The 27,154-nt window shown below is 41.4% G+C and overlaps 1 protein-coding gene across 6 annotated transcripts in view; it reads left to right on the plus strand.

The window, feature by feature from the left end:
- Positions 1-15,486, plus strand: part of PATJ (PATJ crumbs cell polarity complex component) — a 202,846-nt gene extending 187,360 nt beyond the window's left edge. For 5 of the 6 annotated variants that reach the window (XM_075002217.1, XM_075002218.1, XM_075002215.1 and 2 more), the window contains 3 exons: positions 6,686-6,792; positions 9,564-9,687; positions 12,790-15,486. In XM_075002217.1, coding sequence (XP_074858318.1) covers positions 6,686-6,792; positions 9,564-9,687; positions 12,790-12,936 — 378 coding nt within the window. In that variant the 3' untranslated portion in view covers positions 12,937-15,486. The remainder of the gene's footprint in view (positions 1-6,685; positions 6,793-9,563; positions 9,688-12,789) is intronic. The other variant, XM_075002220.1, reaches the window with a different exon arrangement.
- The last annotated feature ends 11,668 nt before the right edge of the window (positions 15,487-27,154 follow it).

Here is a 27,154-nt window from a genome sequence, read left to right on the forward strand (position 1 = left end):
AGGGAGAACAAAATAACTTGTTGCTACACATGATAAAGCAACAAAGCTTTTGACTTCCAATGCTTTTTTAAAATGGAAATTAGCAATGAACATGGAGTGACTTCTTGTGCTGCTAGACTGTAACTGAGCCATCCAAAGTGTGACTTCCATGTTTGTAAAAGAACAAAATTAACACTGCTTGTCTTTGGTGTAAATTATTACATCACAATTATATATATATTAATAGAGGGCTGATAATTGTCAATTAAGAGTAATCTTGAGAGGAAAAAACCTGTCTTGAAGAATGTGTGGCTTAAATTTTTGATTTCCGCACTCCTTCTCTGAACACAACTTGGTCCTGCCAAGAGGAAGATACTGCATACGAAAATGTCAAGAAAGAGCTTGTGATAAATAGTGCAGTGACATCAAATTAATCTGTTGGGTCAGATCCTCAGATGTTCTAAATCAGAGCCTCTCTGTTGAAGTCAGTGGATCTAAAACACCTTATTCTGGTTATGTCAAATATAAGGCTAAATACTAAACTTTGAAATAGAAAGGAATATGTAGTTGTTTGCGTGTTAGCTTGTAAACCAGCTGACAGGTGGGACGATGGTGTCATTTAGTGGTCCAATTGTTCTCCACTATTATACTCAGGACTAGTCTATTTTTGACCGGGATTTATTAAAAAAACCCTTAATTTTTACACAAAGAAGTGGAAAAAATACACTTCAAAGAGGAGAATCAAAATATTGCTGATGTGTAAAGTTGCTATAAAAATTAGAAATTGTCTGCCCTTTCCCCCTCCCCCCCCCAAAAAAAACCCCCACCCTCTCTAAAATGTATTATTAATATTATGGTAAATCCAATCTTAACAGATTTCTAGGCTTGTTATTTTGTAACACAAATTCAAGATGAATATCAGAACACTAGGAAGAAACGGAATGATCCTCAGCTCCATTTTAGACTAGCTTATTCTCACATATTTATTCATGAACTGGTGACATGGTAGATGTTGGCTCAGTTCTGCAGCTGTAGTCTAGTAAAATCAATGGAGCTTCATGGAATTACACCAGCTGTGGATCTTGCCTGCTAAATTGTTTTTTCTCATATTATTGCTACCATTCATTAATGTTGTTCTGGTATCTATGTAGTTCACAAAGTAGCACATGAAGAATTATTTAAGATGCAATGCAAAAATATTAACTTGTTATTTATTTCAAAAATCAATATATCTAATAAAGCATGTTGTCAAATATTCATATTTAAAAGAAAGCACTTTGTAATATGCATTGCTTATAAAATGGTTCTAATATAAAAGTTGAGGGGGTTTTTTTCTCCTACATTCACAACTGCTACAGAGCTTAGAATTTGCTTAATTTCTCTTACAGATTTTTTCTTCTTATTCTCAGTAAAATGTAGTTCTTTTCGACAATTAAAAAAATCTTCTTAGCTTTCCAAAAGGAATTTTATTTTCATGAACAATTGGACAAGTAAGCAAAGTGTTCATGTATATTTGTGGAGGCTGTAAGTATGCTGAACAGGAAACAATTACATTAATGCTAAGCACTGGTACTTTTTAATACTTTTTTTATAACAATATAAGTGGACTAGTTCTATCAGTCTGATAATCATGACTGACATGTTATTAAGTAATTATATTTATTATCAAGTTAGACCACCTCATTGCAAACTTCTCTGAAAGGTTAGATAATTGTGTTTGCTGGGGCGGAAAGACTTTATCGGGATGTCCTGGGAAGGTTGCTAAAGGAGTTTGCAAATGGGAGATTAGGTTCTCGGGGGAACGATCATTCCTTCCGGCTGTTTTGATGCTTTGGTTTAAATTAATCTGCTTTCTGCAGGTGTAGTAATGAGATAAGCAGCTTTTTACAAGGTTGTTGAACTCTGATACATTCTTACTGCCACAGATTCGTGAATATAGATTTATTTTGCCATCAGGGTTTATTTAACAAGGAAATACGACAATTCCCCTCCCCCCATCCGTGTGCGCGCACGTTCACACACGCACACGCTGGAATATTGGGATAAATATATTTTGCAACAGTTTCTACCTTCTGAACTGTGTATAGTTTTGTTGTCACCCCGACCACGTGGATGAGGGTGAATTACAGACCTGAAACCTAGAACATGAAATTCCCATTAAAACTGTGGCATTCTTTCTTTCTTTTTTTTGTGTTTTTCTTTTGAGGATTCTACTAAGAATCACTGTCTGATGAGTTTAGGCCACAGGTTCTCACCCTTGTTCTTTGTGAGCCTCCCCCGAGCCATACCATGTTTAAAAACTCCAGGGCAAGGAATGGGGGAGGCTTGGGGCTCTGGGTTTCCACCATGGAGCCAGCTCCACAAGCAGTGAAATGGAACTGGGAGCAGCTGCAGCCCTGGACACCAGCAGCAGGAGACAGGAAATGCCACAGCTCACCCAGTCCATGGTAGTGGTCAGAGCAGCAGCTATTCCACTCTGTCCAGCTCAGCTACCTGTCCAGAGGGCAGGGCCTGGTGGCAAGGGAAGGAGGCAGAGGAAGGGTGTGTGTGTGTGTGGGAGGGGAACTGCCCATGAGACTGTCTCACTGTGATTAAAACACTGCAATTAGGTGGAGCAATGCTCCTCATGTTCCCCTCTAACTCTGCCCATGGGCTTGGGATGTCTGACCAAGGCTTGCAGACCCTGAGCTGAGAACCACTGGGTTTATGAGCCTCCTGTTGACAAGCAGGTGATTGTTTCCTGGAGTCATCTGAACCATGGTGATAGTGTTTTCCCAGGGGGACTGAAATGTGAAAGCTGTTCATGAATACAAGGCCTTTACTAGCTAATGAAGAGACATTTCTGAGCTCCACGTTTTTACATAACTCCTTTATAGAGCCCTCAAAGAATAGGATGTGGTACAGGACTATAGACTGCGTCTAGAAGAGGGAGGGAAATACTTTTTATTGGAGTCCAGGCATATAAACAGATGACTGAAAAGGCTGGGTTGATTTGCAGCCCTCTGTGCTTTTATTTATTTCATTTGAGAAAGTAAATCATGCTTGAACTTCGCTCTTCCTTTTAGTTCACCTTTCATGTACTTGGGTTTCAGCTAAAGTATTAAATTCCTGCATTTTCTCTACTCTACATACTTTCAGCTGGAAGCAGAAAAATATGGCTCATTTATTTCTGTTGAAATATTGTGCATTTATAATGCATTGTTCCACGATGGCTAACCTTAGAAAACATTACAATTATGCTTAACATGTAGCCATAAAAATCCAGTCCTTTTGAAGAAACATTGATCACTGATAAATGAGTCACGGAGCATCAGCTTCAATCTGGCCATTTATTCAACTGATCTGCGAATTAACACCTGTCCTTTGCCTGCTATGAACCATGTGCTCCCCTCTGCTGTATGTGTGAAGAAGCAAAAGTGAGCATTAATTGTTGCAAAATGAGACCATGGATAGGAATGGTAGCTACAAAGCATACTCCTGTCATTGACCTGTATCTGCTGACACCTTGTCAACAGGAGTTCCTTGTGTTGTAATACAGTAAACTCTTTCATATTTGGCAGCCCTGGGACTGTGATGTTGCCATTTATTCAAATATTCTGGATAATAGAGAGGTATACCTAGCAATGCATAATGCTAAAGAAAAACAAGGTTAGGCATTAAAAAAACAAACAAAAATATATGCAGATTACTTTATTTACTAACAACAGTAGTATTGTACACTGTAAACTTATAGGCTGTGTCTACACTAGCAAGTTCTTTGAGAAAATCCAGCCCTTTTTCACAAGAACACACGGACCATCTACACACAAAACGTGCTCTTCGGAGCCAAAATCAAAAGACGGTTGCTCTTCTTCCAGAAAACCTCTTCTGCTCCCAGATCGGGAAGAGCACCTTCTTTCAAAAGCTTCTTTATTTACAAGAAAAAACACAAGCGTGTGTAGATGCTCCGTGGGCCCTTTTTTCCTGATGGTGGAGGCTGTGTAGATGCTTTCTGTTGAAAGAGCAGATTAATTTTTTTATCTGCTTTTTTGTGTGTGGATGTGCTGTTTTGAAAGAAGCTTTTCAGAAGAGATCTTTCAAAAGATTGCTGTAGTGTAGGCATATCCATAATGTATTAGCTGTATTTATTTGTATTTACTTTTGCTATCCTGTACTAATGGAAAATGTAACTAAAATTTACTTTGGTTAAAATGCCAGTTATTTGAGAGTTCTGGATAATGGAATGCTGGATATGAAAGAGTTTACTGTATAAGCATCTACAGGAGCAAAGTGCCTGACCAGACCAGAAGGACATAGGGAGCAACCTCTCTACACAGTCAATTGGAATGAAATTTACATGCTTACAGCTACAGATGTCATCTAAAAGATTCCCAAACCACTTGAGAACAGTCCCTCATTTTGTTTTCTGCAAAGAGAATGATCTAAAATTAATGTACAGCAGAACCAAAAATTATTCTAGAGTGGAGATTGTCACTTTGTGCTTAACTAACCCAGCAGCAGCTGCGTGTTGCAGGAGTCTTCTCCAGGGTGTTAAACCCATGTGATTTGCAAAATCAATGTACATTGCTATCAAATGATTGCACAGTGGCAAACTTTTTTAAATTAATTTTTGTTAAAGTTGATAGTTTGTTTCAGATTTGAATGTACTGCTTCACTGATGATCACAACATTGTTAAACTCAGTGCTTTCATTGTGCCAGTACTTGCTGGTCCTGGGTACCAGCCCCTCAGCCACAGGATTGTCTGTGGGAGGTGAACAGGGAGCCAGATGAGGACTAACTCTTCCTTTTTAAAAATAAATAAATAAATAAAAGCCCTTGTTAAAGTGTACTAATTTGTTCCTGGCAGTCAATGAATGATGGTGCTAATTAATGTGTCATTAGCAACAGAACTGAAGGATTTCAGAACCCAGTCTACTCCTGTTACTGCTGTTGTTGGTTGCTGCTTATTTGTATTATTATAGCTCCTATGAATCCCAGCATGCCATTGTTCTAGGCCCTGTACCATCACAGAACAAAATGTCCCTGCCCCACAGAGCTTACACTGTATGATAAGGGAGAAGGGCTGGGTACAGAGAGATGGGGGAGAAACCACATTAATCATCTTGACTGGTTGTGACTTCTGCACATCATCAGCATAACTGTTGTCAAGATTTTTGTTGGCCTATAAGCAACATAAAGTTTTACAGCAGGTGTTGCAGGAGGATATTGAGTTTGTTTTGTGGAAGCTTCTCCCAGGCATAACGGGCAGCATGGGAGAGAGTGCACAGGTACGCATTTGCAAATGTAATAGGTGGGTCATGGAAATTGACATTGAGAGCCAACACGAGGCAGGAGCTGACTTCCTGATACTGAATGAGAGAGGATACATACGAGAGGTGTAAATCACAAAGGGCCTTGAAAGCGAAGAAAAGTAGCTCGTGTTTGTTATGGTAGATAAGAGGGAGCCAGAGAAGGGACGCAAAGAGAGCAGTGACACAGTCCCAGCCCAGGACTAGAAAATGATCTTTGCAGAGCAGGATCAGAGGGATGTCAGAGGGTTAAAATTGTGTTCCTCGCATCAGAGAAGAGGGTGTTACTCTAATGGAGACATGAGATGACAAAAAGCCTGGGAAAGGATATAATGGTGTGGATGGATATGAAATGGCCATATCTTTAAAGAGCTCAGGCAGAAAGAATCTGTCAGTCTGGATGTGAGGAATTAGAGAGAGGCCCACATAGGAGATGGCATCCAGGATATGAGCCTGAACGGCAGGTGGAATGGTGGTGGTGTCCACAGTGGTTAAGGAAGTAAATGGCAGGGAGAGTTTGGAGGGCAAGATTAGGAGCTGTCCTTCAGCTGGATTGAGCTTGAGCGGATAATTAGATGGTCGCAAATTGATGGCATAGAGAGGCTGAAATTTTAATTTAGCCAGAAGGAAAAAGGTCTGGAGTAAAGTTGGATCTGTGAGTTGGTGCATAGAGATGGTAGTTTAATTTGTGTTTGTGGACGAGATTACCCAGATATAAGGTATAGTGGGAGAAGGGTATGCGTTAGAATTTGCAGGGGCAGAAGGATAAAAAGGAGGGCCAGATTTTGCTCCATCCCAACAAGAAATGAAGAAAACAACCCACAGAAATGTGGGAGAATGAGCAATAAAATTGAGGTCCCCATTCAGTAGCAGCTTCCAACAGTTTGGCCCTTTGGGAGGTTAGGGTTGTTTTGCGCTCCAGGATACATAGAAGTCTTTGTGATTAATCAAAGATCAGGGCCTTCAGTTACATGGCCTTTGCTTCATACCAGCTCTGATGCCCTATTGGTGTTCCTTAGGTCTTCCTACAAGCTCTGGTGCACCATTATGTACCCCCTGCTGTGGCTCCTTAATCCACTGCTTACCCAGGAATCCTGGCTACCTATACCCATAATGCAGGGATGTCTACAAAACTCAATATCATATGAAGCCTCGGGGTCATCTGGCTTTAAATGAAAATAAATATGTTGTGCTGTATCTTGATAAGAATATGGTCATCTTGAATTTTCTGTGATTATATCATTTAAGCTCGATTTAAAAAGGATTTCAAAGAATGAAAAAAAAATCTGAGGTTTTGATTGCAAAAAGTAGCAATTTTTTTCTCAATGCACTTGCTATTTCTTGTTTAATAAGCAAAGTTGCTGTTTATCAGTCTGACCCATATCTGACATTTATTTTCTTGCCTCCTTACTTTCAGGTCATAGCTGACACCAATATCAGTGCCATAGCTAGCCAGTTAGAGAGCATGTCTGCTGGATGTAACCTTAACTCTCCTATGCCTGAGTGCCATTCTGAAGATCCAGAGTAAGTATGTGCTTTTTGTGCTGGAGCACTGCCTGAAGGATACTCAGACATGTCCCTTCGCTTCAGGCGAGTGATGATGTGTTTGCTCTCTTCTCTTGTCATTTGTTCACAGCTAGTTTTTCAGCACCTTTAAAATGCTTGTTATTGCTCTCTGCTGTCCAGGAATGGAATCATGCCTGCTTTCCTCTGGTAATTCAAGTGTGAATCTTCATGCTTTTGTTTTGATACGTTTCCAAAAAGCACATCTCCATAGATTTTCCAGTTGGTGTTGTCATGATGGTTCTGCTGCTGTTTCACAGCTTCCTCTTTGAAAGGAGTTCTGACAGCTGTGATTCAAAATAATCCATCATTTTGAGCGTGAAACAAAAAGAGATTTGCAGGGAGCAAGGGTTGATACAAGTATTCCAAAATGTGCCCGCAAAATTATTTTTAACTTGTTACTTGAATCTTTTTTCCCTTACTAACATGCAGGAATATTACAGATACACATTAGTAAAATCTGATCATAGATATCTAAATTACAGATGTTCTGCCCATTGTATGTGTCACATAAATGCACAGAAACATAGAGCGAGAAGACCTGCGTAGGTATTCTAGTCCATCCCTTTATCATGCAGCATTATTCTCAACCATATGTTTTCTAGTGTTTCCTCCAGTTTAAGTGTTCCAAGCTGTTGATCTCCCAACACTTTCCTGGGAAGACCTTTCAGCGGTAGAGCTGATTGTCTGATAATTTTTTGTGGTATTCAGGTTAATTTATTTTCACCACGCAATAGAACTCCAGTTATGTTGCAGACATTTAGACGTATTACTATACATGTTTCACTCTTTCAAACTGTCCTCGGTTCTTCTAATCTTTCCTTAATCCTTTTGTTCTCCTTTTGCCTTTCATTTTTGCTCTTTGATTTTTGTTTATTTATTTTAAAAACTGAGGACAATTTGGGGTTACTAGTAAATAAAACAAACCCTGTGAGGTGAGGGCTGGAAGTGGGAGGTAAGAGAGACCATGCTACACTAAAACTGAAGTATATCGCTTCTCTACAAGACTAGGTATGATCTAGTAAATAAATAGCCTATCTGAGCCCATGTAAGTATGTCTTCAAATACAAAGCTGCTAGTTTCTTTAATAATTATAATCAGTGCTTTTTTTTTTTTTTTTTTTTGCCAGTACTCATCAGCCTCAGCCAGTGGGATGAGGAGCTGACTGAGTACCAGCACCATTTTTTTTAAATACAAAAAAGGCACTGATTATAATAATAATAATAATAATAAGGCTTAGTACTAATGCTGGGACAAAACTCTGAATAACAAAAAGATAACAAATACTACTTCAACTTATTGCATGCATGAGATCTGTTCATCCTCTCTTGTGATCTCTTTCCATGAAGCCAGACAACTTGAACTTTCACCTATGTGTGAAAAGGGGAGTTTCCAGTTTTCATGAAAAGTTCGCATTGAATGCTTGTGAATGTCCCCAGTCAAAGAGCACACATCAGATTGAGCTATCCAACTCAGCTTAGCAAAATATCAAATGCTCTCAGGCTGCAGAGGCTTTTTTTTTTCAAGTGAGATACAGGAAAAAAAAATTTGAATATTTTTCCAAACTTTTTAATCCAAGAAACTGCCTTCTGACTCTCAGATAATTAAGCAAGCAGAAAAACTAAATCAATCAAATACAGTTTTCATTGTAAGCTACTTATTCAACACTACTATTTACAGTGTGTTATGTTTGTAAATTACACTGTGTTTGCGAATGAGTAATGTTTCAAAATGTCTGTGAGAGAGAGAAGAAGAATTACCCCATTTTTCATGTGGAGAAACTGAGACATGAATGATTATGGCCTCAATACTGCACGTTAGTCTAGATTAGGGGGTTTCTGAACTTGCAAAGAGTAACTTTCAGATTGGGGCTTAAGTGTCTCTTTGATCTATACTATACCTCTATGATAGAGCTGAAATCAGAACTCAAGCGTTCTGACCTTCTAGTTTCATGTTCTGGCCACTAGACAACATTGTCTCTGAAGTCAGATGATGATATTGTGTTGCTGTGAAATGATGCTGCAAATTCACTAAAGTTGGAGGGAAACCTGTGAGGGAGCAAGTCTTATTCAAAAACCCATCACAACTGTGTGGGCCTTAGTCCTGCATCACAATCTGCTCATGGGGGTAATGTGCTCTCATTGAGTCCTGTTAAAGTAAGTGTATACAAAGTGAGGTCAATGGGGCATTACTCAGGTTCAGGGTTACACATGAATACGTTTGAACATGGGATCAGAGCCATGGTTTGTGAAATTATGCAAAGCCTCTTAAAAGGAAAATGGGTGTGTAACTCTTACTCTGCACTGCTTCGAAAGTGTCCCTTCTGTTAAAAGACCCTCACCCATAGGTGCTGACTCCGTGGGTGCTCTGAGGATGGAGCATCCACAGGGAAAAACTAGTGGGTGCTCAATACCCACCAGCAGCCAACGTCCCCCCCACCCTTCCAGTTCCTTTCTCCCACCGATGGTCCAGCTGATCTACTCACCCTCCTTCCTCCCAGCACCTCCCACCACTGTTTCACCATGTTCAGTACAATCCAGGAGGGAGGCCATGGCCCTCTTGTGGAAAGAGGCAGGGCTTGGGGGGCTGGAGTGGGGGTGGAACTATGTGGGGCCAGGGCATATTCTGTGTGGGGATGGAGGTCAAGCACTCCCTGTGTAGAGAAGAAGTCTGCACTTATGCCCTCACTGGATATATATTGTTCTCCTAAGTGGTATTCATTGTCTTTTCAGAGCTCCTCAACCTAAGATTATTACTTTGGAGAAAGGCTCTGATGGCCTGGGTTTTAGTATTGTAGGGGGATATGGAAGTCCCCATGGAGATCTGCCCATTTATGTCAAGACTATATTTGCCAAGGTATCTTTTCTTTTCCTTTTTTTACATATCTCTTTAAAGTCCCCAACGTTTAGGAGCAGATAACAAGCCTAATGCAGAAGAGTTTTATTCAAAATTCATTGTCTGGTTATTGACCATTGCTACCCAGACCCAAAGCTCACAGTCAGCTCACAAGGATTAGGAAAAAGCTGATATTTCACTGTACCTCATGAAACCAAATACGTGTTACTCTGTCTTTTTTTTTTTTTGGGAAACGTCTTTAGAATAATCGCATAAGGTACTATTCAAGTGTGGGACTCAGTGCCTTACAAAAGTGTGTAAGTGGCATTTACAGCAGGTAAACAGTGGCAGAGAGGTGAAATGTCTTGCCGAAGTCACAGTTAGTTGCAAAGCAAGGAGCAGAACTCAGGTCTCTGGGGTCAGACATGCCCTCACCTCCACGTTGTGGTGCACTTGTGCAAGGAAAAGACCCTGAAAGAAGAAGATGCTATCATCCTGATTCTCCATTGCCCAGCATGTTGTGTCATCACTCACACCAGTGCAAACTGGGTATCAAATGCTACTATATCGTGATAGTAGTGTTTCACATGTTGCAGTGGTGTGGGTGACTTCACAAGGGGCAGTGTGATGGGGACTTAGGTAGAGATGTTGAAGTATAACTAGTAAGCCTGATCGTAAATGGATGAGACTTACTGGTTATGGGTAACCAGTATGGGCTGCAGGGGTGCCTCCGGAGGCTGTTCTAGCACAGACAAGCTGGAGCAGCCCCTCTGCAGCAGACTGGGACTAATCTAGCCTGGGTGGAGCAGCCCCACCTTAAAGACCTCCAGGAGTTGCCATGGACCGGGGCTGACCCCCGCCACACACACACACTGGTTTAGATGTTTAACTAGTTAAACCTAACATTTAACCGGTTAACTAATCAAACGCGGTTTAATATCCCTAGACCCAGGCCCTAAGACCTTATTAATCTTTAACTTATCTGTTTGCAACTTGAGAAGTGTTTAGCACCACCACATTTTGCCCCTTCCCTCCTTTTTTAACTTCCAATGTGGTCATTCCAAAAGCTTTGAAGGCAAACATGCAGATTTTACCTCTTGTGCTCTGCTCTCAGGCAGATGGAGAATGGCTGCCTGCAGCCTGACTGGCTTGATTTCTTGCAGGCAAGGTCCTATGTAGGCATGGACTGAGCCACAAAATTTGCATTGGGTGTCAAACTTGGCTAAAGACATGGCATGCATGAATCCAAGTTCTTGGTTTGGCTCATTGTAAAAACAGGGAATAGCCCAGAAGTACAGATCCCCATTACAATTTCCCCATATCTCCCTGGTGTCAAAATTTGAAATTCTGGCTCAGCTCAGCTCTAGTCCTATTTTACTAGGAATGCTTAACAGAAGGATGTGTTACCATAAAGTCATTTTACAGCACAATCTCAAAAGAAAGAGACCAAACAGGAAAAACGTGGTAGGGGAAAGATGTAAAGCTGCATAAATATCTGAAGGGTTTGGCAAATATCTCTGCTTTGTAGGGTGTTTAATATTCTAAGGGCACTTAAAATTGTTTTTCTTTTCCATAAGTTCACAAATTAGAAAACACTATGGGATTGGTACTTAAATTTCAGAATGCCTTTTTGTCTTTGCCTTCAAATAGCCCCTTGCCGAGACTCTCTCGGCTTGTTTCTAATCACTGCTTTGCTTCACACTGACTCCAAAGGCTATCCAATGCAGTCGAGATGGAGAGTAAACTGCCTTTATCAGCTTTTGGCACAGTGTTAGGAGTTTAGCATTGTTTTCCTATCCTAAAGCCATCAATACATTCACAAAATAGTGACATCACTATTGCACAATAATAGAAATAATTATTAATACTGTAGTCCTAATGCGTCCTGCATTTTGGTAGTGGGATCCTTATACCTTCAGCCATTCAGCCAAAACATTTAGCTGTCTCAGTTGAACATCTTACAATGTTTTGCTCTGTTTCATGTAGCTTTACCTACATTTTCTTGGAGAGAAAATAAAGTCCACTGCTGGCATGGAGCAAAAAATGAATAAATAAAACTAAAAATTTCCAGGGTTCTATAAATATTTTTCTTTTTGATCTTCTGTATCAGTTCAGCTGCTTGGGTTTGGACTCTTCCCAGTAAGTAGACGAACATGGAAGAGTAAAGGCAGTTAATGGAGAAGCTTTGGAAGGTGTTACTCGTGAGCAAGCAGTCAGTATTTAAATATTGGTCCCGTTAGATTACTCTTGATAGTGTAAAGGGGCTCCAATGTGGAAGCACAGAGTAGGGCCCTGGGGTAAACAAGAATCAGAATTTGTAACTTTGAGGATGTCACTTTACACTCATATGAGAGTCAAGCCACCTCTCAGCTTTCAGCTCTCTCTCTCCAGCAGGTAAAGAATACCTGCCTTGGAAGGCTGATGGTGGGAAAGAGCAGGGCTCCGAGCACCAACTGAAGCCTTGTGGCATAAACCCTGTGCAGCTGGCAACACACATGAGGTCCCCCTCCTCCTTGCCCCTAACAGACTGACCCCAACAAGGAAACTAGGCCAGGTGGAGCCATGTCCTAATTCAGCCAAGCATTGCTAGGCCCTTCCACCTAAAGTGCAGGGGTGGCTCAGACTCGGAAGCAGGAAGTCAGGAGGGAGCTCCTTGCAGAGAGCCCATGACAGGATAGAAAGGTCCCTGTGTCCTTCAAGGAACTCTGCCCCATTATAGGAAGAGAGGATTCAGGAGCTCCCAGTCAGATTACTGCACTGAGGACTGCGTTGGCGCTGGCCTGATGACTAAAGAAGGGTGGAAGTACAACCCTCTTCTGCTTCAAAGACTTAATCCCTTCCTTGGGAAGGAGGAAGATATGCCAGAAAAGAGCACAAACACGACAGCAGACTTCTTCCTCCCCCTCCCCTACCCCCCAGCCAGCCATATGCATCAAGCCTCTGCCAAATACTGTCAGCATTTGCCAGCACAATCCCAAATCATGGCTGGAGGAAGACATTGAGGATTGGTAACAAACAGAATGAATATTATTGAGCAGTGGAACACTGTATTTTTTACAGTAATTTAGAAGTCCGTCGCATCACATTGTCTGGTCTCTAGGACAATGTTTTTGTTGTTTGCAGGGAGCAGCTGCTGACGATGGCCGATTAAAGCGTGGCGACCAGATTTTAGCAGTTAATGGAGAAGCTTTGGAAGGCGTTACTCATGAGCAAGCAGTCGCTATTCTGAAATGCCAGAAAGGAACTGTAACATTGACAGTGTTATCATGAATCTCTTTGCACATGTGGAGATGAAGACAATTATTTTAGAACATCATAGAGCTGCTATAGTAATGTACAGTCCTGAGCAAGATGAAAAACAAACTCCAGATAAGATTAGTATATTCTAATCCTATTGTCTGTAATGGCTGGCATACATCTATGGTTTCATTTACTCTTCTTAATGAAGCTTATTGGTCAGTAATTTTTCTACTTCTTCAGTATCTTGTGGCTTCTGTTTCCTGTCAAGAAGGTTAATGTAGAAAACTTAAACTGTATGTGTTTTACTTTACTTAAGCATCAGTTTATCCCCATCAGTAGGAAATCCCTGTGATATCTGCTTAAACTGAAATTGACACACGCACACAAAAGAGAATTTAGATCATCATCTGATCTCATCTGATGAGCAGAAGTAAATGCTAAGTGACTTGTCATCTCACTCATGATTTACTTATGCTAATTGTCCTTTCAAGTATGCCACAAAACATTAACGATGTAATTAAATTACCACTGTTCCAAATGATGAACTATCAGATTCTCCTCTGGGAAAGTGTGTTCTGCATGGTATGTCTGACAGTCAAATGCTAACTTTTCATATTTATCTCACTGGATTGGTCCATGCTAGTTAATGATGATTATTGTGATGAGTCACTTTGCAGCTTTTAACATTAAAAAAAAATTTGGGAAGGAGTCTATTTTTTTTATTTTTTATTTTTTTTTAAATCTCCCTGACAGTCTTTTAAGATCTTTCTGTGGCATGTCTTACTCTGTTCTGTTAAATTTTTTATTGAGAAAGAAATGTTCTGAACTGACCAATATGTTCAGTAGTGTGCATTTGTAATAATGCTGGCATGCTGAATTGCAGTACTAGTGTCCACACTTAGACTTCTAATGAGGCCAGAGTTTTCCTCCTATACTAAGATGCCATAATTCAGATAATGTGAAAACTAGGAAGTTCTGATTTTCCACTGGTGCTGAGGATTAAATGAAGAGGGAGTGAACCATTTTGCAAGTTTTCAGAAGTCTGGTCCCAGCGGGTGTGGGACAGCAAGCAGCCTTTACTTTTCAGAAACATATACCTGAGACTGTTAGAACTTGCTTTTTGTAAAATGCCACTAAGGGATTTGGAAAGTTAATTTAGAAAGCAAATAAGTTTTTACGTAAGGCCATGCAGTTTAGCCTTTCTAGATTTGTAGAAACTGGTAGTTTGCAAAGTTCCTCAGTATGATGTAGGGCCAGGAGGGCTAATTTCGTACGATGATGATACAGAAAAAAAAGAGGGGGGGCAGGGGAGAAGTACTGCAATTGGCAACTGATTTCATTATCAGTAGTGGTTGAGAACGTCTTATTGACAAATGAAATCGGGCTTCCTTTCAAAATCACGTAATTACTGTGTAGTGCTCAAATTTGTGTTGGTACTGTTCTGCCGTGTGCTTCAGCTAAAATCTCGTGATAGTCTCCTGATTGTATAAAGCAGCGTTTCCCAAACTTAAAATATTTGCGTACCCCTTCTGGACTTTGGCCTTATCAGCGTACACGACACCCCACCCATGCTCATCTCCTGATTTTTAGTAATGTACTTTCTACTGCATACCCTTTGAAATCCATTTGCGTACCACCGGTAGTACACGTACCACACTTTGTGAAACCCTGCTATAAAGAAAAGTACAGTGCACTGAAGCGAGGTAAAACATGATCAATGGTAAGCACCGAAGAGGTGATGAGCTCCCATTAAGAATGTTGTTTTTGTTATTGTATTTAAAAAGTTATCTCTAAATTATAGCTAATCACAAAGTGCATTAACTTGTTGGAATATTTTGTGGGTATTCCATAAATAGTGCCTGAAAGAGACTGATGCTTTAATGTGGATTTATTTTCATTTTGCTGGTTGATGTATTAATATGAAGTGTTAATGGAATCTTGTTTATAGATGTGCATCAAACATCCAGATGTACTGACCTCGAGAACTTTTAATTACCCTCCCTTTGTTTGCCAGAACCTCCAAGTATGCAGAAGCTAAAAGAATCTAGGTAAACTTCACAGATTTATCTTGATAAAACAATGTTACAGGATTCTGACCAAAGTCTAATGACTATTTTGATCAAATAACCATTACATGCATACTTAAAAATCTTTGCAATATAATTGTATAAAATTTTACATAGCCATTTATCATCTTTCATGCACTTACAGTTGATATAAAGAATATAGAATTTATTGGCTGAGATTTTGCTCTTTTCATTGTTCAGAATTGAGATATTATTGCTTCCTGTATCTTGCTCTTTATCTGTGTGCTGAGTCTGTTACTGCCAAAAATTGCATTGCAACTAACTGATAAACCAGTGAACATGTGGGGAAGCAAGTACAGTATTTAAAGAATCAATTCTGTAATTAAATTTAAACTACGCTTGTCTGGGTCAAGGTGTTCTGGTATGGTAAAACAGTTACTTACTTTGGTGCAAGAAGAACAAAACCAATGAAATTTACTGATTGTATGTTTATGTATATCAGTAAAATAAGATGTTTTATTATTTCCCAAAGATTCTAAATAAAGTTATTACAAAGTAATGGTGCATTTTTTTGTAATTTTAAATAATTTTGCTTCTAGTCCACATCAGACTTTATCCCAGGGTGTAGGGCTTGCTGTCAATAGTAATGAGCCCTACGTACTTTCCAGTAGGGGTATAAATGTCTAACTGCAGGACAGATCAGAGAATATTTTGACAGATAGCTGAATCCTTCTCTCTTAGCATTCAGACTGACTTTGGATACTGTTAGCAGGCATCCAGTTGAACAGGGACGGTGGTGGTGGTGTTCTCTGTGCCCTCATGTGGCCACTTAAGAGAGATTGATGCCTCCCTGCTGATTAGCAGAGCACCCAAAGCTAAGGTTTTTGTGTGTACTGGTGGTGCACATTGGCACGTGCCTCGGTGTGCATAAAAATTGATTCCGTACATGGAAGGAGAAGATTAGCAGGAACATGGCCTGATGGCTCTGGTCACCACTGCTAACCAGGCTGCTAGAAGTGGCCCTCCCAATATGAAAATTCAGCTGCTGCCACCCCCCAGTGCCAGCTCCCACTCACCTGCTGCCTCATTTACCTTGTGGTGGGGACAGCAGGAGCTGCTTGTAGGGTGGTAGACACCACAGTGCCCTGAAAGGAGCCACTTGTGGGGTGACATTGCTGCATGGTGCAAGGAGCCTGGGGACTCCTGCTCAGCCTGTGGGGGGCTCACACAGCACCCCAAAACTCTTAGGGGGAAAAAAAAAGGAAGCCACATTTGCTGGCATTGTGCTAGTTATCTGAGAGCTCCAGTTGGTCAAATAATGGATAAACAGGAGTTTACTGTATTAGGTTGGGAACACTGGAATCCTGAGTACTCAAGAGTTGGGAGAGAGGGAACTATGAATGGAGACCAGGGTGGCTATTGTGGCAGGATGTGTCAGAGGTTAAAGTGGGTGTTTGGCAGGAGAGAAAGTTTGGCTCCAGGAAGTCTGGCTGCAGGACTTTTGCAAAAGCTTCTGGTAGTACCACTCCTCACCACCACAAACCCATCCCAGGTCTTCTCCAAAAGACCCATGGCTATGGATTGAAGATGCTCATTCGTCATGGTTTTTATTTTCAAAGGTTGTGCTTTATTCAAAGGTCCTTCTATAGTTTTCTCTGGCAGCCAGGAGTAGTTGCAGTAGGAATGGTAAATAATCTCTGACCTGCATGACACAATCGGTAGCTCTGTTTACACATTCCAACTATCACCACAAAGAAAAGGGCAAGAGATTGGCTCTTTATTATAAAGGTGCGGATTCTCCTCTTATATTCCTACAGCCCCCAACCTAGAGCAGCTTCAGCCATATGCTTGCCAGCCCCACAAGGACCAAAAGATCTTGGGCTCTATCCCCTTTGTAATTGTCAATGCCTCTGTAACCCAACCACCCAGTATAAAATTATGCTCTTTCAATCACACTCTCATGACACTAGTTTACATTCTACTTCCAGACATTAGGTTAACTGGGACTAAAAAAAGGATGGTGTCAAATTATACTTCACTTTGAGGAATAGCTGCAATGCCATTAAATTCCTTGTAATTAATCAAAAAGTGATTACCACCATGGAAGAGACATGCAGAGCCTATTGAGGTAATATGATTACGTTGAGATAGAGCAGTTAATATCCGTTTGCTTGAATGGACTGAATGAATTAATGTAACATTACACATGTATAAAACATTAGTTTTTACAGTTGCACTGAGCACTGGCATATAATTCCATTATCTTTCTCCGCAAAACAATCCTGCAGCACTGTGAAGACTAACAAAATGATTGATTAGGTGATGAGCTTTCATGGGAGAGACCCACTTCTTCAGATCTGGAAATGCTATAGCTCTGAAGAAGTGGGTCTGTCCCACAAAAGCTCATCACCTAATCAATCATTTTGTTTAAAGTGCTACATGACTGCTTGCTTGTTTGCTTTGTTAGAATACAGACTAACATGGCTACCTCTCTGTTACTTATCTTTCTTCACAGTTACGCACTTGGTATCCATAATTTAGTGCAATTACACTCTGTAAAACACTGTTATTGTTTTCCTTTCCAGTTATGAACATTTAGTTCTCTGATATTATGGACAATCTGTGATACCCAAATCATTTAAGAGAAAGACAAGTAAGACCTTTCCACTGTACTCTCAGCTTAAAAGGAACAAGGATCTTTTTCACTGTATTAGACCTTGTCTAAACATACAAGTTCAACTGTAGCTGCACTGGTAGTAACTATTTGTATGATAATGCCTAAAGCTCCAGTTATGGAGGAGGACCCCTTTGTCCTGGCACTGTACAAACCCAGAATAAAAGGACAGTATCTGCCCTAGAAACTTACAATCTAAATAAGTGAAGCAGTATATGGCCTAGTGTGCTACTATAAAAGTGTTTTAAGCTAGTATAGTTTAGTCACACACACAAAAGAAGCTATGTTGGTATGGCACATTTATTATGAATGCAATTGTCTCCACATGTGGGGTATTACCAGTGTAACTATATTTGGCTTAAAAAAAAATCACCCCCTCACCAAAATAGTTACACCAATAAAAAATGTGGGTGTAAACCAATGGAAATCATCTAGAGGGCAGTAAGTAGCATAAAATGCGCACAGGCATGCACGCACATGCACATTCTGTCACATACAGAGTTCACACTTCACACACAAACCTCATTTCTCACCAGAGCTGGGGGTCAGTTCTATTGTCCTGTCAGCAAGCTGCCCCAGGGTCGCACAGGAGAAGATCATTAGAATCTTCCAGGTTCTTTCTTTCTTTTTTTCCCATCCTCTGTGGTTTTCAGAAAGGTATTAACACTTTACTCAGTGAATGAAAATCATCCTGCCAAAATGTCTTTTAGTATCTTAGATTTGCATCACTGCTATTTGAAAAATACTGTATGAAAAGGAGTCATTGGAAATAATGATGTATGACAGTGGGAAGCCCAAACTTTCTTCTGATGTTCTGGGAAGTCGTTCTTGAAGGGTGCTAGCTTGAAGTAATAGCAATTAATAAGGTCCTTCAGCAAAGGCAGTAAATGTTAGAAGTCTCATAGCTTATAATCACCCCTCTGCGCAGTGGGAGAATATCAAGGGCCCTGGCAAATTGGTTTCCTGCTGAAAGAGAGAGAGCCATATTAGTCTGTATTCTACTAAAACAGAACAGCAGTCATGTAGCAATTTAAAGACTAACAAAAGAATTTATTAGGTGATGAACTTTAGTGGGGACAGACCCACTTCTTCAGATCTATAGCGTTTCCAGTCCAGACTCAATTATGTAGTACAGAGATCCAAAAAAATTGCAATGGAACTGAGGGGGAGGGTGGAGGGGGGGATGTTAAGTGCTTTACCTGAGACTTCCCTAGCCTTTGTGATCTCTTAACCTAACTGATGTCAGGCAAAACACTTAACATCCTCCACTCCTCTCCTTCAGTTCTATGTATTTGATTTGTCAGGTTTTACTGCAATTTTTTTGGACTTCTCTGCTATATAAGTGAGTCTGGACTGGAAATGCTATAGATCTGAACAACTGGGTCTGCCCTTGAAAACTCATCACCTAATAAATTATTTTGTTAGTGCTTGAAGTGCTACATGACTGCTGTTTTGTTTTGCTAAAAGAGAATCAATGACATGGAGGCTGTGTATTTTCATACTGTAACTCAGTTATTTGCAGTCTGAGACTAAAGAGAGTCACAAATATACATAGAGGCATATCCTTTTTTAACCAGTGTATTAGTGTGGTTGCATTGGTGCATTTTGTTTTGCGGCACTAATGCAATTAGTATATTTAGGAATTGGGTGAGGAGTTACGGGAAAGGTCCTTCAGAAGTATTCTGGGGTCAGACCCTTGCTGTGCTGCCACTGCTTCTGATCCTAAACACCAGGGAGTAACTCTGCCCTGAGAATTTACTAAAGTTAGCTAAGGCAGTGTACAAACTCCCATAGCTTGCAACAGCCCCTCTTTAATAAATGCACTACACCACAAAGCAACAATGCTGCTTTCGTTCGGTACAAACCTTGCTCCCACAGGAAATGATACTTGTCAGACTATAGCGCCACCATGCAGTGATGCCTCCTGTAACAATAGAGTTCAGTCCATTTTCCTGTTGCTTCCCTCTTCAAGTCTCCAGGCTTTTGTGGGTTAAACTGCAGAGGTCAGAAGCAAATTCAGCACTGTCCTGATAACCCTGTCTCTCTATTACTATTGCACAGCCGTCCTCCGAAGGAGAATTTGTCTCTTGCATCACTTTCCTCTGATCCATCCACTTTGGGCTGGTCTTGGGGGCAGCCTAGCAGACAAGGGGGAGCAATGGCCCAATAAGGTACATTCTCAAACAGAAATGGACAGCGCAATTTCCAAACCAGTTCCCTTCATTAGTAGCTTCTGAGATCATGTAGAATGGGACAGTAACGGCTCAAAGGCTAGGGAAGTCTATGGTTTGCAGGATGATTGTGACCCAAAGTGTTATGTATCACATTTGTTATTTCTGTCCTATCCAGTTATTTAGTCTGGTCTTAACTGGTTGTTCTGGGTTTGTCTTTTTTTTTTTTTTTTTTTTGACAGCTATGTCATACCCAATCCATGCTGTATCCATGTTTGAAAAACAGCCTCTTCAATGGTCTTCTCAGGGCTGAGCTTAGCAGCAGCAATTTTTCCTCCCAAATCATTTAGTGAAACTCCTTTCGAGCATACTGGCCTATTATCTTAAGCTCCCAATTGAAAAGCAATTTTATTCCATGAAATCTAGTCACAAGATCATACCCAGTTGTGATGGATTTATCTGTCGCCCTAGTTATATGCTTCAGTGTTCCTGCCAGATAAGCAGAAAATCAGTACATAACTCTCCTGTTATATGTTCCCAGAGGTCTATTATCTTTCTGTATCTCAGAAACTGGACATAGTATTTTGGGGCCAAATGGACTTTTAAAATGCTGCTGCTTCATATGCAGAGAACATTGTATTGAGAGTTTTTTTTTTTTCCTTTCATTTAGCACAAAGAAATTAACCCTTTGCAGTTTGGAATCAGGACTGCTACCAATAATGCCACAAGTTTGTAGTAGGACTGTCTTGCTTAACTTCTCTTCTGAAAGTATTCATAAGTGTAGAGACACTCTTGTTGGATCCTCCTTTTGCTGCTTGATCTTCAGCTTGCCTACAATTGTATAGAGTACTTATGCATTTCCATTCACCACCATTAGAGCTGAGAGGCCCTTCACCCAGGATCAGGCCCAGTATTTAAATTATTCTATGGGTGGAAAGGCTAATGTGCACAGTTCCAAACACACTATAGAAACTCTGTATAGTTACAAATATTTTTGGCAGACTTACAAAACATGCATGGAACAATCCTAAACTGACAGTGAAAACAAAAATACTAATCTAGCAGGCATGTGTTTTAAGTATCCTGCTATATGGTTCAAGGCATGGACCCCACCTACTCGAACCAGGAGAAAAAGTTGAACAGCTTCCATCTTTTCTGTCTCCGCAGAATTGTGACTATCAACCAGTAAGATAGTTTCAAATGCAGATGTCCTGCGAAGATCTGGCATATCCAGCCTCATAGAGATCCTCAACAGCAGAGGACTACGTTGGCTTGGTCATGTGAGAAGAATGGGTGATGAACATCTTCCCAAAGAAATCCTCTGTGGTGAACCGTCATGTGGGTTGAGAACCAGAGGAAGGCCAAAGCTAAGATTCAAGAATACATGCAAAAACTCCATGGAAAAAATTCAACATCCGTCCAAAAGCCTGGGAATCTACATCATCGGAGTGAAATACCTGGCAACGATTGCTACGACAGGGCACATCATCCTTTGATAGTATATGTGCAAGCCATGCAAATGAATTACATCTTAGAAGGAAAAACTCTCAGACTCAAGAATTCGGAAACAGACTGACGTACGGTTATTGCACTTGACTGTGCAAATCCAATATTGGAAGGATAAGCCATGAGAGACACTGTAGGCTCAAACACTGCCCATAGATCCTCACTGCCGCTGCTAACCACCATCTCTCAGGACAAAAGGGGCCATGTATATATTTACTAATATTACTCACAGATGTACCCGGTGTTACTTGGGCCTTTAACTGAAGAAACTTTTTGAAAATAAATGAAAAATGTAAAGGCTTTTGTCAGTGAGAGTATGTTCCAAAAATGAAAACGAAGGCTGGAGTTGAGGGCTCAGGGGTGAGGAGAGGCAGGGGGTGGGTGGGGGCTGAAGGTGGGAAGGGCTCAAGGGAAGGGGTGGGGTGCAGAAGTTAAGGCAGGTGGGAGGTGCAGAATTTAGAGCAGAGGTCTCAGGACATGGGGCTAGGAGGTGGGGGCGGTTACTGGGGCCACCTGTAGTGCTGTGGGTGACACTGTGCCAGAGGCAGCTCCTCCCAGGGGGCTAAAGAAGCATTACCCAGCCAGTGGCCCCTCCTGAGGGGGGCAGGGGTGCGCTCCCTGGCCAGCAACTCCTTCTTGGTTTAAGTTAACATAAGAGGAAGCTGAATACCAAATTTTGTGGTCTTACCTCTTATGGTTTAACAAGAGTTCTTGAACAAATGTGGCACAGACAGACCGACTCTAAGATATATTAAGACAGAGTTAGCACAGTCACAAACACTGCACCTTCACAAGATGGACAGGGAATTACGTCTATATATTCGTATACTCATGTCATTCCTTCTAGAGCAACCTGAAACATTATCCATCATCTTCTTCATCACCATGGTCTTCCACATTGACACCAGTAACCACCATTCTGGCACCTTCCAAGGACTACAGCTCTTTCTTCTACCACCCCTACACTAGGAGGCCACTTTTATAATTTGTTACGCTGATGTTATGTTTGATGCTTATTCAGTAACGGGAGTTTCCCTTTCTCCTTATTTGAATGATCTCCTTTTACTAATGCTGAAGCGTATTTTTCCAACAGGTCAGTATATCATTGAGCTCAACTTCTTGTCATATATGTCAGCTTTTACCATGGCCCTTTTGGAATTATGTATCATATTTGTTATTTATATCCTAGCCAGTTATTTGGTCTGGTCTTAACTGGTTGTTTCAGGTTTTTCTAAGTAATGGTGTATCTATTAAATTGGAGGGTATTCTTGGAAGTGCCTGTGCCATCAAATGTTGCTTTGTCTAGCTGAAATGTCCCAGATGAATGCACATTGACTTTGCTATCTGGCTGAAGTGTCCCACACATATGCCTGCCAGCTTAGCTTATGGGGTGTGGCCTGCTTGTCCCTGGTATTACAGCCAAACTACTTTACTATAAACCCATTATAACTTATTATAATAGTCCTATAATTGAATCAAAAGGAAATAAGAAATCTTTAAGAAAATAGAGCTATAAGTAAGCTAGTATTTTAGCCCTTTAGGCTGTACTACTAATGTCAGTCTTGGAGTTCAAAGCTGGAATAGTAGGTTTTTAGGGTGTCTCATTATTATGCATGGCGGAATTTACCAGGGTCAACTCTCATTAATATTAATCAGCGGGATAGTAAAACCCTACAGTGTCATGCTGTGAAAGGCATAAACTGTTCCTAATCAGCCTGTTATCTCCAATGCCACTGAATATCTGAGATCCCTTTTACTATAACACAAGATGATATATGCTGTGGTACTTGAACTGTGAACCTCAGTTTGATTCAGTTTTCCAGTTGGTCCTCATTTCCTTAATGAGCTGCCCCTGACCCTTATATCTGAAATGTTACGGGGGTGAACTTAGAGATCCTGTTCTAGTTTTTACAGTTTGGGCCCATCTCTAATTCCAGGTAGTGGCAATTGTTTTATTCATTATATTTATCAAACTATTTTCAAAGAAGACTGGTAACAGACAAACCCTGTAGCATATATAAATGTTGCCTAAAGAATAGGAAATATGTAAGTCACTTTATTATAACTCTGGCTAAGACATTACTCAAGGCAGATTATTCTTTGCAGCGTCTGAGTTTTACTTCATCTAATATATTGCGTAAGTAAGGAATAGCTTCACTGAACGGAAGACAGCCATTGGTGTAAATGGAATGAAGTAAAGATGGAAGCAGGCCCAAAGACATTTTGCAAAATTTTAACTGTTTTGTTCAAACACAGTCTTTCTCTAATAAATTAGTAGGAACAGCAAAATTTGTCAAAATCCAGCCCTACCTTTTGAAAATTTAGATTTAAAACAAAAAAAACAAACCCCCACCCCAAAACCTGCCTATGTCACATGAGTTGGTCCAGTGTCCATGTTCTGTGACCATGGCTTTTTCTACTGAAATTTCACTAGGTGGCGCAATAGACAAAATATTTCACTTTTTAAATTCCGTACAAGGCAAGTTCTTTCTGATATATTTCACTCTACATCTTTGTGCTCTGGCTACATCTCTGTGCTCTGGGTTTCCCTTTTAAGCTTATTGATACTTCAGTTTTGTCTCTCCTAGCACTGTATAAGAGGCTATGCAGCCTAGAAAGAAAACATCTGGGAACTGGCTAATTTCCTAGTGCATAGTTAAGGGGGTAGTGGGGATTAGTGCCCTAGAGGAGAGGGCATCTTGCTTCCTGAAGGTGAAGTAGGATGGGTTTCTTAAAATAAACAGTTGTACAGCTCAAGGAGCCCTTGCAGCTATGCACTTCTCCCTCTAGCCCTCACAGGAATTGTAGCATAGGGATGCAGCCACAAAGTACCAGGTCTGAACTGGGGCATGGAGACCAGGTGACTGTGAGGAGACGCAATACCGATGCCAGCCCCTGAGAGGAGGCAGGTGGAACAGGTATGGGGGGTTCAGCTGGGAAGACAGCAGGTAAGTGGTGGAACATCATTTTTCTCAGGAGTAGGGAATGGAGGGCTTCCTGTTGCTGAATAGAGGGCCAAAGTGTTAGAACAAATGGTACAGGTCTTGTCCTGTGTGTGCCTGGAGTAAGTCCTGGAGAAAGCAGACAAATCTTGCTCTGGCTGAGGCACCTTGAGATGGTTATTTGGATGCACTGATGATGTGCATCTAGGTGACATTATAGTGCACATTGTTGGTGCTGTTGATCTACCTGATAATCTGTCAGTGGCACTTGTGTAATTGAATTTCCCAGACAAAAGATTAATCAGTGGTTTTCCCTTGACAGCCCAGTCTCTCTTTAAAACATTAAGCTCCAATGCCAGCCATGGAGTTGGGGAATCCTAGGCCTCCAACTGAACCATTTCAGCATGATAAACCATGGCAGTGGGAATGATTTCCTGGGGATGGCTCTGCTCCTGCACTCTCTCTCCCTCCCTTCCACCCAGCTCCTGTAATCTCAGACCCTTCCTGCACCTTCCCTCCCACCCAGGCCCCCTTCCCACCCACTCCTGCACCCTCCCTCCCACCTTAACCTCCACCTTCCACCCTCTCCTACACAGACCCATCCTCAGCCCACTCTTGTACCTCCTTCCTACCCAGACCTTGCACCCCTCCACCCTCCCTCCCAGACCCCTTCACCCTCTGCCCCCTTTTGCACTCGCCTCCCACCCAGCCTCCCCATCCTCAGCCTGCTCCTGCACCCAATCTTCCACACAGGCCCACCATTCTTTGCATTATTTTTTAAACTCCAGTGCCATTAGTTGGAGAGCACAGTGCAGCCTTTTTCTGCATTCTCTGACTCCCGGAGGCCACACATTTAGACATGGCCTGGCGGTTTTCATTCTTCACATATCTCAGTGATTATATCATGTCAGCTCTGCGGAAAACCCCTCTGCCATCTGAATCCTCCCCCAGCCTCCTATTCTTTACTCAAAAGACCCCCCTTTGTTTTTATAGGGAGCCTGCTGCTGCTGCTGCTGCTGAGATCACACTCCTGATTGTTTCATACAGTGAAGGTCTGGGATTATGGAGTGCATGTATCTAATAATTGTTCCATTGCCTTATCAACAAAGATGAACATAACTCCAGCAAGCTGGTGCCCTTAATTTGTTTGCAGCTTGCAAGGTACAAGAGGACATTCATGGTCACCTGTGTTTCTTCATTAAACAAACTAGAGTAAAAACTCTGAGCTGATTCTCCTGTGCTGCATGTCCAATGTTCCCTCTACTCTCATCTTTTCCATGATAGGATCTTGTCCAGCTGGAGCAGAATAAAATTTTATGTGCACTGACCCATGTGCAAATGTGCACCACCTACAGAACCAAAACCTAGCTGTAGGTGATCTGCTAATCAGCTGGGCAGCATCTGAATCGCTGTTGAGTGGCCACACAAGCACCCAGCTTACAGGGAACACTACCCACAGCTTTGCTCAGATGTTTACACCAGCACAAAATAAACCTCACATGCGGCTGACTCAGAAGAGGGATTTCTTACACCAGTGTTTCCCACACTTAGAGCATTAGCATACCCTTTTCCAGACTTCAGCCTCATTAGTGTATCCCCTGACCAGTGCTTATCTCCTGATTTTTAGCAATTTATGTTCTGCCACGTACCCCTTGAAATCCTTTTGCGTACCACTAATGGTACATGTACCCCACTTTGGGAAACATTATCTTGCACTATTTTCACTCTGCACTGGTGTAAATGACTGCTCAGGGGGCAAGGCACTGGAGAATCCAACTCTATATGCCAGAATACGGGATTTAAAAGCACCACCCTGCTGCCCACAGATGATATCAGCGAGTGCTTGATCTTTCAGTGCTTCCCTCTGTGGTGTTAGAACTTCGATGGCACTTTCATCCCTCTCAGCAGCCACGGGGGCAGCCCTAGGCTCTATGGAGTTGTGGGTGGTTTGGGAAAGAAGATAACTGAGGAAGGGCTGGTCCCCATGGCACCTTCTCAGTCGCAGACTCCAGGGACACCCGTGCATACTGCACCACAAATGTGTCCTTTATCCTCAGGCCTCTGCTCTGGCTCACTAGTGCGCACTAGCAGAGTGTACAGGACAATCTTGTATGTTGCAGAGGGTTCTCAGTCCCCCCCACCCCTTTGGTTCTGGGCCCACAACGAGGGTGTTTTGGGTGTTGGGAGTGATTGGGATAGTATCTTTGTTTACAGCTACAGTATAATCATGCTGGGCCAAGGGAGAGTCAGCTGGGAAACTGTCTCCATAGAAAAGACAAACCAGATGATATCCAGTGAGTAGGCAGTGCAGCAAGAATCACACCTTTCCCGGGTGGGGTGGATTATCAGAGAACACAGGGAGTGTGTGTTTATAAGAAACATTGAAGTTAGAGTTGCCATAGTTGACCTTTCAAAACAGAGGACACCCTTGAGAAGGGTAGCTGTATTGGTATCTACCAAAGCATGTTGTGTTAACCTACAATATATAGTACATTATAGTACAATTATATGTATAGAGAGAGTATATTAATACAATGTGAATTGGTAGATACTGATTCATATGCACTCCCTTTCAGGGGGTGTCCTCTTTTTTATATGGTAACCCTAATTTAAATAAACACGTATCCTTGGTTCATCACCATCAAGGGGAGCCCCATTGTTAGTGGGACAATCTCTGCTACCTTCACCATCCCTTCCCTTCACTTCTACTGTCTGGATGCCCATGTGTTGTATGGGGTTTGAGCACATATTGACCTGTGTGGCACATGCTTTCTTACTTATTTGCGCTGTGCCTTGCACAATGGGGCCCTGGACACAGCTGTCTCTGTTGCATTTTCCACAAAAATAACAATGTGTAGAAATGACACAAGCACAGCTAAGACCAGAATAACAATATTCAGTCAATATACATAAGCCTGCTGAGCCTTG

The sequence above is a fragment of the Carettochelys insculpta genome, chromosome 9 (genome assembly GCF_033958435.1).
Source record: "Carettochelys insculpta isolate YL-2023 chromosome 9, ASM3395843v1, whole genome shotgun sequence".
NCBI classification, from domain to species: Eukaryota; Metazoa; Chordata; order Testudines; family Carettochelyidae; genus Carettochelys; species Carettochelys insculpta.